At 44.4% G+C, this 13,112-nt stretch overlaps 1 protein-coding gene across 1 annotated transcript in view; it reads left to right on the top strand.

Moving 5' to 3' along the window:
* The window catches only part of LOC136581747 (mucin-5B-like), an 89,087-nt gene that overhangs the window by 16,509 nt on the left and 59,466 nt on the right, over positions 1–13,112 (top strand). Inside the window, exons 3-5 of the mRNA XM_066582370.1 lie at positions 6,089–6,225; positions 9,512–9,626; positions 11,773–11,854. Coding sequence (XP_066438467.1) covers positions 6,089–6,225; positions 9,512–9,626; positions 11,773–11,854 — 334 coding nt within the window. The remainder of the gene's footprint in view (positions 1–6,088; positions 6,226–9,511; positions 9,627–11,772; positions 11,855–13,112) is intronic.

Below are 13,112 nucleotides of genomic sequence, written 5' to 3'. Positions count from 1 at the left end.
AGAGTTCTTGAGCGCCCAAAACCATAGAAAACCCCCACAAATGACCCCATTTTGAAAACTAGACCCCTTAAGGAATTTATCTAGGGGTGTACTGCATATTTTGACCCCACAGTTTTTGAATGAATTCAAACCAAGCAAAAGGAAAAAATTGTGATTTTCGTTTTTTCGGCAATTCTGTCATTTTAAAAACAGCTTTTTTTGTACAGCACACATATGAAGGAAGACTTGCACCCAAAAATGGATACCCCTGTTTGTCCCGTGTTCAGAGACATACCCATTGTGGCCCTAATCTTATGTCTGGATACACAACGGAGCCCAAAATGAAAGGAGCGACCGGTGGCTTTCGGAACACAAATTTTGCTTGAAGTCCTTTTAGGCCCCATTGCCCACTTGTAGAGTTCTTGAGCGCCCAAAACCATAGAGAACCCCCACAAATGACCCCATTTTGAAAACTAGACTCCTTAACGAATTTATCTAAGGGTGTACTGCGCATTTTGACCCCACAGTTTTTGAATAAATTCAAGCAAAGCAAAAGGAAAAAATTAGGATTTTTGTTTTTTTGGCAATTCTGTCATTTTAAAAACAGCTTTTTTTGTACAGCACACATATGAAGGAAGACTTACACCCCAAAATGGATACCCCTGTTTGTGCTGTTTTCAGAAATATACCCATTGTGGCCCTAATCTTATTTCCGCATGCACAACGGGGCCCAAAATAAAAGGAGTAATCGGTGGCTTTCAGAACATAGATTTTGCTTGAAGTCCTTTTAGGCCCCATTGCCCACTTGTAGAGTTCTTGAGCGCCCAAAACCATATAGAACCCCCACAAATGACCCCATTTTGAAAACTAGACCCCTTAACGAATTTATCTAGGGATGTACTGCATATTTTGACCCCACAGTTTTTGAATAAATTTAAGCAAAGCAAAAGGAAAAAAATAGGATTTTCATTTTTTGGGCTATTGTGTCAATTTAAAAACAGTTTTTTTTGTACAGCACACATATAAATGAAGGCTTTCACCCCAAAATGGATACCCCTGTTTGTCCCGTGTTCAGAAACATACCCATTGTGGCCCTAATAGACTTACAGGACCCATGGCTAGGCCTACAATGAAAGGAATACCCGTTGGATTTCAGGGTACAGCTGAATAAATTCCAGGCCCCATTGCCCACTTATAGAGCCATTGAGCGGCCAAAACTATAAAGAACCCCCTCAAATGACCCCATTTTGAAAACTAGACCCCTTAACGAATTCATCTAGGGGTGTACTGCGTATTTTGACCCCACAGTATTTGAATGAATCTAAGCAAAGCAGAAGGAAAAAGTTACGATTTTCAATTTTTTTGGCAATTTTTTCAATTTAAAAACAGTTTTTTTGTACAGTGCACATAGGAATGAAGACGTTCACCCCAAAATGGATACCCCCGTTTGTCCCGAGTTCAGAAACATACCCATTGTGGCCCTAATCTACTTACAGGACGCATGGCAAGGCCTATAAAGGACGGAACACCTGTTGGATTTTAGGGCACAACTGAATAAATTCCAGGCCCCATTGCTTATTTGTACAGAATAAAGATTGACTCCCTAAAAATCCCCCCCCTCCCCCTCAGCGCCCTTTTTGGCGTTCGCAAATCTTAGATAAAAGTAAAAATGTGAACTGTGTAGTATTTCCGAAGACAGGGGTAATTACGGAGGCTGGTTGAATGGGCCCATGGGGCAATAAAACCGGGTATCCCCCCCCTCCTCTCATGCTTTTTGGGGGTATTTCATGACCTCAGTGGCGGGTATGGGGTGTAAAAAGTGGCGTTCCGTGAGTCTCCGTAAGCTTGATGAGGTGCGGCGGTCTCACACAGAAGGCGCTCAACAAGGTGCTCCTGGAACTGCAGGAAAGCGAGCGTTCCCGGGGCTTCTTGTAAAATACGTATCACAGGTAGCGGTCTGAATAACGCCGGGCTCACGCGGGTGCAGGCGGAATCCGCTTGCGGAGGCCCACAGCGGATCCCATCTGTGAGCCCGGCTGTGACCCTGCGTACGGCTGCGTAATGTACTGCGCATAACTGCCTACTCACACAGGCGGTCATGCACAGTACACCTTTGTTTGTATTTCCCGCACCATCGCTTAGCGATGACGCGGGTACCCGCAGCCCGTATACAATGTAGTTGCGTATGGGCTGCGGGTATATCCACGACCATGGAGCACAATGGGCTCTATGTTGCCGATATCCGCAGTAAAATAGAACCTGCTGCGTTCTCTTTTCTGCGAGTGGATAACACAATTCTGACCCGCTAATGTGAGCGGAATTGTGTAATCCAATGCGATTGATCTGCGTATTACCGCGGATCAGACGCATGCGGAATCCGTCATTCCTATCCGGTCATGTGAGACCGGCCTAAGGTAGATCGCTACCTTTTTATCACGTGACCGGGGACCGCTCAACGAGGCCCCTGGTCACTGCTCCAGGCTCTCTGTGACCGTTGGTCGCTGGGAGCAAGGAGATTTTAAATTTCCTGGGCTCCCTGACTCCTGCGCATGTGTCCGGCTTTTTGCCGGCAATCGCATGTGCAGAATCCTGGAAGGTCCACGGAGGAAGATCGCGTCGGGATTCAAATACGGAGGCCTCCGGTAAAAAGATTCATCTCCTCTCACCGATCGCATCAGTGAGGGGAGATGAAACTTCAAATTTTTTTTTTAACTTTTACGTGATCGCCATTATTGGATAATGGCGAACACGTGACCAGGAACCGCTCACCGCGGACCCCCATTAAATCTCCATGCTCTTGGCTACGTTTTGTAGCCAGGAGCAGGGAGAATTTAAATTATCCTGGCAATCCACAGCTTTTGCGCATGCGCCCGCCATTTTGGCGACGGGCGCGTGTGCAGAAGCTGTGGTAAGGTCCGCGGATAAATCTGGGGGCCTTAGGTACGTACTTTCATCCTCCCTCACGGATATGATCCATGAGGGGAGATGAAACGTACGCTTTTTAAACTTTTAAAAACTTTTTTTTACTTTTTTTTTTTTTTACTTTTTTACACTTTTTTCTCACTTTACATGATCACTGTCATCCATTGGATGACAGTGATCATGTCCCCGGTATAATCTCTCTGCTCCCAGCTACACATGGCAGCCAGAAGCAGAGGGATTTTAAATTTCCCGGGGCTCGAGCCCGTCTGTTCACGCGCCCGATGTCAATCATCGGGCGCGCATGCGCAGACGGGGATTCGGGTCCCGGGACATCGGGACACCGCTGAGGACTGGGGGTGAGTATTTTCACCTCCCCTCATGGATCCGATCCATGAGGGGAGGTGAAACTGACTTTTTTTAAACTTTTTTTTAACTTTTTCGCGATCGCCGCTAACCATTGGATAACGGCGATCGCGGTACCGGGGACCGCTCACCGCAGTCCCCGCTGACATCTCCTGCCTCCCGGCTACCTACAGGAGCCGGGAGCCAGGAGATTTTAAATCTCCCGCGCCGCCGGGCCTTCTGCGCATGCGGCTGACGTAATGCCGCCTGGCGCGCATGCGCAGAAGACCGGCTTCGGGCCCCGGAGCGGCAGGAGAGCGGGGAGCAGCGTGCCAGACCTGGGTGAGTAATTTCAGCTGCTCCGATGGATCCGATCCATCAGAGCAGCTGAATCTTTAACTTTTATGTACGTTTATTTACTTTTTTTGCGATCGGCGCTATCCATTGCATAGCGCCGATCGCAATGCCGGGGGGGGCTCCGAACAGCCCGGGATGACAGCTCCATGCTGTCAGCTACCTGCGGACACCGACAGCATGGAGCTGTCACGTCCACAGCCCGAGGGGCACTATTCTCTGCAGGAAGCATGTTTTTACGTCCTCAGAGAATAGAGCCCACTTCGGGAGGACGTAAAAACACTATGGGCTGGTCGTTAAGGGGTTAATAAAACATTATAATTAGGGGCCCTGCTACACATTTTGCATTGGGGCCCAGGAGCTTTAAGTTACGCCTCTGCTGTACACATACAGTATATACACACATATACAGGCACATATACAGTGTATACACAAAACACTGTACATATACAATACATATACACACATATAAAGGCACATATATACTGTATACACAGAACACTGTACACTATACAGTATATATACACACATATACAGGAACATATACTGTATACACAGAACACTGTACAAATACAGTACATACACACATATACAGTATGTACACGCACTGCACATATACAGTATATATACACACATATAAAGGCACATATATACTGTATACACAGAACACTGTACACATACAGTATATATACATACATATACAGTATATACACAGAACACTGTACACATACAGTATATATATGCACATATACAGTGTATACAAAGATTACAGTTTACCACAGAGTATATACATATAGGCAGGCTTATACATGCACACACGGGAATACTGTCCCATACATGTACCTACCTGGTGCTTCATCCATCCATTGCCTTTACCAAGGAGGAGGGGGAGGGATGATGGGTGCCGCTGGTAAGTCTTCATATGTTCAAACTGAAACCTGCTGCTGGCTCCGCCCTAACCCTGCCCCCACCCCATATTAACCCCGCCCCCTCGTCTCTTCCTGGAAACTGTTTGCTGCTTTCATGAATGAAGCGCTGCTCCCTGCTAAGCAGCACAGGTTTTGGAACTGCTCCCCTGAGCCACCATGTGCGCCCACACTGTGGTGAGGGGGACCTGTGGGCAACAGCGACCCCTGCTTCCCCTATAAATACGCCAATGCCCTTTATCCCCACCAATTGGGATGTGGGCTTCACTGCAGGGTCCCCAGGCCATTACCCTGGAAGTGGTCTCCATAATGTGGTGGCTGACACTACTATAGACCAAGGCTCGCTACCTGAGAGTGTGAACAGAAGTGTAGTCAGATAGTCTGGGTTGGGACAGGCATCACAATGTCAGAGCGAGTGACAAGCTAGAGGTCAGATCACAAAGAACAGGTTCAGCACGTTAGAGCAGTCCAGAGATTGGTGCAGGCAGCAAACAGAAGAATAATCAATATAATGCGCTCGGGTCAGGAGCAGAGATGGGAACGTAGTCAGGAATAGCCAAAGTCAAGATCCAGGGAATCAGGACAAACTAGAGTAAAGCCAGGCTCACATGGACAGACCGGATTCCACATGCGAGAGGCCTGCAGTGGATTCCATTTGTGAGCTTGGCCAGCAACCCTGTGTACCTAATTTCACTGTATTGCGTATCAGTGCGGCGTCTCGCCGTCGGTCTTGCACAGTAAAGTTTCCTTTTATTGTTTGTATTTCCCGCGCCATCGTTAGGCAATGATGCAGCTACCCACAGCCTATACGCAATGTTAATTTCATATGGGCTCCAGGTCAGATGCCCTTCATTGACTTCAATGGAAACCGTCCACGTAGAGTCCGCAGCAAAATAGAGCATACTGCGATTTTTCTTCTGTTCGTGGAATACATAATTTTGTATCCGCAAGTGTGGAGGAAAAACCGAAAGTTCATTCTTTTTAATGCCTGTGCTTTGCTGTGAATCCTCCATGCAGACAGTGATCGCTGATTCCGCAATTGGAACCCGGCTGTATGAGACCTCCCTAACACCTTAAGCAGGACCAAAAGACCACAATCTTCAGGCACTCTCCACAGGGGAAGATGCCTGAAATAGTCAGGGATAGAAGGTGATTGGCAGGGGAGAAATTCGTTAGGTGCCCTTTTTGAGCACAGCCAAATTCGCACGCGTTCCCTCTAGGTTGCTGTCAGTGAGCTAGCGATGGCGGGAATGAGCGTCTGCTAAGAAGGAGAGCTGCATACGTGCCGCAGCTGGCTGCAGGGGTAAGTCAGTAGCCGTAAACTGTGGATCTTATGTTGTGCCAAACGTATTGCTGTGTTTTGGCACTCTTGATAAATGTAAAATGTTTATTATTTTAGAATGGATTTTACATGTTTTGCTAAGAACTTATTTTTCCCATCAGCGCTTGGCATCAATTTTGGAGAGGTCTGCAGTTACTGGAACAATTTTCACTACAAGACTTTCACTGAGGACGTTTTCTACTTTTCTGGAAATTGCACTTATATTTTTTCTTCCCACTGTAAGAACAACTATGAAGACTTTATCATACTGATCAAACACATAACAGAAGAGAACAGAGTGCTTTATAGCATTATCACCTTGAAAATTGATGACATCGTAATCAAACTATCAAACCAAACTGTGATCGTTGAAGGAGAAATGTAAGTATATTTTCCTAAAAGGTAAGGTTATTAATTAACAGAAATTCAGCAATGCTTATAGTATACAACACAATTATAAAGGGCTCTATTATATGGAAGATAAAAGGAGCAATTGTTCAGGACCTTCACCTCTCACTTTTCGCCAGCACTAAGAGTGCATTCACATGAGCGTATGCGTACATAGGTGGCACAAAACCGCGCACCCACGTACGTGCACAAACACGCGAGAATGCAGGTCCGTGCAGCATTGCTTTTAGTGGGTCCGCGGCTGCTGCCGGCGGCCCCATTGAAAGCAATAGGATGCCAACAACCCCTGCAGTGATTTTCATGGAAGGGCTTTAAATATAAGCCCTTCCCTGAAAATCATCCCTGGTTTGTGTAAAAAAAAAATATATATATATTTTAGATATATATGAGGTGAGAAGAAATATATATATATATATATCTCCTCACCTCCCTGCCACTGCCGTGTAAATATTCCCTGCGGGAAGTCCCCTTGTCACTGAACACTGTGATAACACTGTCACAGTGTTCAGATACAACGGGACTCCCCGCAGGGAGTAAAGAATCCCCTGCCACAGCCATGACAGCTGTGGCAGAGGATCGCTATGTTCTCCCATTGCTTTCAATGGGATCGGCGCTTCTGCAGCCCCATTGAAAGCAAACCCTGCAGGGAGTTTCGGGGAAAGGCTTTAAACATAAGCCCTTACCAGAAAATTATCCCTAGATTGTGTTAAAAATAAAAAAAATATACACTCACCTCTTCGTAGCTGCCGGGGCTCAGGCGCGTCCAGCCACGTCTTCCCCTTGCACTGCTCTGAATCTCTCAGAAAGGGCTGTATCGGATTGGCTGACTGCTCAGCCAATCACAGGCAGTGCTCAGCCATTCATTGAATGACAGCTGGGCGCTGCCTGTGATTGGTCGCAGCGCTCAACCAATTACAGGCAGCACTTGGCCATTCATTAAATTCCCTGTCACGTCCCCTAAGCTCACCATATCTTAACTTATAGTGCTGTAGGGACTTGACTGGTTCTCTTTAAGTGTAACTCCAGCAATATATAAGTTTTAATTTAAATGAAGTGAAATAGAAAAAAAACAAAACACAATTGTTCCACTTTTGAGGTGGTTTTGTGCTTTCGGTGTTCAAGGTGTGTTAAAAATAACATGTTACCATTATTCTTTGGGTCAGTAAGATTATGGCAATACCACATTTTTATAGTTTTTTGTACTGCACTACTTTGAAAAGTTAAACATATTAAAAAAAAATAGCTTTTGTCACAATATTTTACCCACAATGTTTTTCATTTTGCCAACTGGGCTGCGTAAGGACTTTTTTTCTTTAATAGTAGTAGTTTCTATTGGTACCATTTCGGGATATGTACAACTTTATCACTTTTTATTCAATGTTTTTCTTGAAAACAGGGTGACCAATTCTGGCATTGTGCTTTTTTTTCACAATGGTATTCCCCTTGTGGGATGAATAATGTGATTTTTTTTAATAGACCAGACTTTTAGATATGCGTTTATTCAAATTATGTTAATTTTTCATTGTGTGATTCTTTTTATGCATGTATTGGGAAAAGGGTGTTTTCTTAACTTTTGATATTTTTTATTTTTTAATATAAAAAAAATACTTATTAAACTTATTTTTCCTTTTTTTTCAGTCCCCATAGGGGACTTGAACTTGTATTTCTTTGATTGCTTGTGCAGTATACTGCAGTATTTCTTTCTTCCAGTATATTTCATTTTTACAAGCAGCCACAGGTAGGGCTTAATAGGCTAAAATCTATGGCAGCCCTGGAAGCCTTTACAGGGTCCCAGGCTGCTACAACTACAGACCATCACCCTGCAATCCTGTTTGACTGCGGCACCAAAAGGGCTAATGGCTGGGATCAGAGTTTTTTCCAATTTTGGCCACTGTGGCTGGTCGTCAGCTATATTTGACAGCCAGAACCCAAGTTGTAGGGAATGTGTTCGGCTCCCAGCCAAGCTCCATACCAACCCTGCGCAATCTGATTTTAATTAGCATTGAATTGCAGGAAAAGGTTAAGCCTTTAATCTAATTAGTCAGTGTTCATTTTCCCTGTGCTCAATGTTGACTGTGACATCTAAAGGTTTAACCCCTTGAGTGGCACGCCCGGAAAATTTCCGGGGACGAGCTCCACTGCTCATAGCAACATAGCCCGGAAGATTTCCGGGCTAAGTATCACTATGGGAGCTGCAGAGCACAATGCCACAAGCTGTGACAGTGTGCTCTGCCTGCACAGACCCACACAGAGCAGTGCAAGGGCTTTGAAAAACCAGCAGAAGATATTGCCGACATGTCGGCAATGTCCTGCTTTGTTTACAAGTTGCCATAGAGACCATCGGCTTGTCAGAAGCAAGCCGATGGTCTCTGTGGCAGGGAGAGCTGGTTGTTAGCTGTCAGAGGACAGCTAGGCACTAGTTCTTACAGCAGAGATCAGAGAAAGCCTCCGATCTCTGCTGTGTTAACCCTTTACATGCTGCAGTCTATGTGACTGCAGCATGTAAAGGGTTGTCACTGCAGCATGTAAAGGGCTGTCACCATCGGACCCCCGGAATGTGATCAGGGGTCCTGATGGGTCCCTGTGGAAGTCCCCTAAAGGGACAAAAAAAAAAAAAATTTAAAAAAAAAAAAAAAAAAAAAAAAGGAAAAAAATTATTTAAAAAAATAAAAAAAAAACACTTGTCTCCCTTTACTTTGTAAAAAATACAATCACACATGTGGTATCCGTGTGCGTCGTAATGACCCAGAGAAGGAAGTTAATACATTATTTAACCCGTTAATGACATGGCCCCTTTTTTTCTTTTTTCCCCATTTCTTTTTTTCCTCCCCCCTGTTTAAAAAATCACAACTTGTCCCGCAAAAAACAAGCCCTCATATGGCCATGTCAATGGAAAAATGAAAACGTTATGGCTCTTGAGACGCAACTGCAAAACTAGTTGAAATTCAATGATTAGACCATTTTAAAAAACCTGCCCTGGTGGGCACGACAGGGTGGTAGGAAACCTGCCACTCAAGGGGTTAAACAGCTAAGATTAAAGCTATCCTCTATCCTGTCCCTTAGAGTGGGGAGTAAGCTGTATGATACAGCTGTCATCCAAAAATGATGGCACCATGATTGTGCCGTTAATTAAAAATATACCATTAATTAAAAATACAAATTACATATCAGTTAATACTTTCTGAATGTTAGTGTCTGTTATCTCATGCGGCAATGACTCATCCAATAACTAAGTTATTAATCTGTTTTTTGTTCTCAGTGTCGAATTACCCTATAGCATATCATCAATAATGATTCATAGAATTGGAGTCGACATACAAATATCGTCATCAATAGGTTTGATGTTCAAGAAGTACGATGATGGCAGTTTTGAGGTAATAAAAAAAATTATAAATGAAGAATGGGAGAGAAAGAGCATAAAAGAAATACTGCAAAGAAAACATTCATGTAACAACTGATTGCAAATGCATGTGAAATATTCCCCATTTCAGTCCTGCAAACTGTTGCACAGTGTGTGTGTATGTTATATATCACTATTAGGGCTCATGTCCACGGGCAAAATGTGATTTAAAATCCGCAGCGGATCTCCCGCGCGCGGATCCGCACCCCATAGGGATGCATTGACCACCCGCGGGTAGATAAATACCCGCGGATCGTCAATAAAAGGGATTTAAAAAAAAATGGAGCATGAAAAAATCTGGACCATGCTCCATTTTCATGCGGGTCTCCCGCGGGGTCGGCTCCCGCGGGCTTCTATTGAAGCCTATGGAAGCCGTCCGGATCCGCGGGAGACCTAAAATAGGAATTAAAAGCATTTACTCACCCGCAGCGGACCGCGAAGCTCTGCTCTTCCTCACGGCCGCATCTCCCTTGCTTCGGCTCGGCGGATGTGCCCGGCGCATGCGCGCGGCACGTCGACGACGTGCCGGCGACGTGCCGCCGGCGTCAGGAATTCATCCGCCGGCCGAAAATGAAGATCCGGCCGTGAGGAAGAGCAGAGCTTCGCGGTCCGCTGCGGAAAGGTAAATGCTTTTAAATTCCGATTTTAAGCGCTCATGTCCGCGGGGCAGGAGGGACCCGCTGCAGATTCTCCATTGAGAATCTGCAGCGGATCTGATTTTCCCCGTGGACATGAGGCCTTAGAGATGAGCGAACATACTCGGTAAGGCGATATACTCGAGAGAGCATCACCTTTTTCGAGTACCTGCGGGCTCATCCCTAAAGATTCCGGGGGGGGGGGGGCGCGGGGGTGAGCGGGGGGTTGCAGAGGGGATCGGGAGGGAGAGAGAGAGAGGGAGGGATCTCTCTCGCTCTCCTCCCGCTCCCCCTCGCTGCCCCACGCCACCCCCATCACTGCGTCCCCCCCCCCCCCGAATCTTCAGGGACGAGCCAGCAGGTACTCGAAAAAGGCGATGCTCTCTCGAGTATATTGCCTTACCGAGTATGCTCGCTCATCTCTAATCACTATCATAGCACAATCATTGAACAGACATAGCAATAAAGGAGACAGTAAAAAATTAAACAGTTTATATACCCTTAGTTTTTCGTATTCCTTTTTTTTTCTTATGATTGTTGTGAATGGGGCGTTTTATTGTCTCATGTGGTAATGCTGTCCATCTCTCATTTTGTCAGGCTAACTTCACATGCAGCAGTTTGATGCATTTTTAGTGGCAATTTCCTGGGATTTACTTGGTTTTGTACTATTTCAAGAAGTCACTTTTTCAGTCAGCATAATTCATGTGTGATGATATTACATGGACTGTACGACACAAGCTTTTCACGGGGGGGAGATGAACTCCTATCACAGTAACTGCAGATGATTAGAGGCTGCTGTCACACAGTGATAATGAAGATGACAGTTCATACTCCCTTACTGTATGCTTATGACTAGAGATGAGCGAGCATACTCGCTAAGGGCAAGTGCTCGATCGAGCATTGCCCTTAGCGAGTACCTGCCCACTCGGGAGCGAAGATTCGGCTGCCAGCGGCAGGGAGATCTCTCTCTCCCTCTCTCCCCCCTGCTCCCCCCTGCTCATGGCCGGGGGGAGCGTGGGGCTCCACTCACCTGTCACGCGCGCCGGCAGCCGAAACTTTTCTTCCGAGCAGGGAGATACTCACTAAGGACAATGTCGAGCAATTGTCCTTAGCGAGTATGCTCGCTCATCTCTACTTATGACCTTTAGCTTATTTAAGTGATAAAGGATCTGCAATGGAATGTCAAAAAGGCTGGGAAAAACACATTTTTATATGCATTTATAAACACAGAAAAAAATATGTGAAGGATCCCTAAATTGTTTGTTTGTAGCCACTTGAGAACCTTATTTTTCAGATCATTGCCATGTTAAAAAGTCTGTTTTTCACATTAATTTTGCCCCCACATTTAGCTTTTCTAATGGAGACCAAATGACATTTTTATTGGCACTGAGAATCAGAAATACTTGTGTAATGCTAAAAATAAAATATATTTAAAATTCGATTAGTAAATGTTTTTACCTACAAATTTTCTCTCTTTAATTTTAGCTTCATCTTGATGGCAAGTATGCCAATCAGACTTGTGGACTTTGTGGAGACCTCATGGGGGAAAGTGTCTTTCATACGAATGGTAAAGAAAATATGTATCTTCATTATAAAAAGAGAGAGTGTGTGTGTGTGTGTGTATATATATATATATATATATATATATATATATATATATATATATATATATATATATATATATATATATAATATTACCCCACCATCCATGTAAAAGCTGCATTCAAGCTCTGAGGTCTCCTAATATTTTTCTTTAAAATTACCTACCCCAGAAAATGGGAATTATTGTCACTGCTCAACATAATCTCCCTTTTGACATACACATGTATACAATGTCAACGCCATGAATGCATGGCCGCTGTTTATGCTTCTTTGGACAATCACTGGTGCAAGAACTGCATGACTGCAAAACTTGCCACCAAGGAGAGCGTCCTTCATCATTGAAACAGGCCAAAAATCGCGAGGTGCAAATTCAAGTCAGTTGAGAGCATGAGGGTCGACTTCAAAGTTGTTGTCATTAAGAAACCCCTAAATAAGGGCTAGGCGATGAGCAGGAGTGTTGTCTTGATGGATTTATGGCACCCACCTGGGGGAAACTTTCCCCATCTTCAGGTCTTCTCGCAGGATGTTGTGCATAGATTCTATGGAAAGGCCAACTTTGCAGGACAATCACTTCGACAGTTAATCAGAGGTCCCCTATAAACTACTCGTTCCATTCATTTAATCATTTTGTTGGACCAGCTGGTGGGTGGCCGAGGATCCTTTAGTTCGTTCTCACATGACCCTTAGGCTTCTTAGAACTGTTGAACCCGTGAATATACATTTTTAATGTTCATGAAACCTTCACCTCATGTCTCACTCAACTTATAATGAATATCAGTGGGTATCATTCAACGTAAGTGAAGGAAATCGCTGAAGAATACCCATGTCTTCTAAAATGTGTCGCATATTTCTATCTGCTCCTATCCTTGCGAAAAAATTAATAAACCTTAGTACTTTAATGCACCTGTACAAGACACTCTGGCAGTTGGCACTAAGCTCCAGGGCATGCGTGACCAACAGTATTGAACATATTAGGTGAATCAAAGAACAGCAAGAGGGTACTATAAAAAGTACAGTATATCTAAACATAGAAGCATTTTCATAAGTGATTCCAATTTTAAAAAAATTCTGTTTTGTAAGTGAATTAATATTTGATCATTGGAGAACCTCTTTAAGAAAAGCAAGAATGAATTTCACCCTATTAAGATACTTATACATATGAAATCATGTCAGCTGTTAAATCAAGAGGAGTAGTTGGGCCTTTGTTCTTAAGTCCTCTGGCA

This window comes from Eleutherodactylus coqui, chromosome 11 (assembly GCF_035609145.1).
Source record: "Eleutherodactylus coqui strain aEleCoq1 chromosome 11, aEleCoq1.hap1, whole genome shotgun sequence".
NCBI lineage: Eukaryota > Metazoa > Chordata > Amphibia > Anura > Eleutherodactylidae > Eleutherodactylus > Eleutherodactylus coqui.
This window is presented reverse-complemented; position numbering and strand designations above follow the sequence as displayed.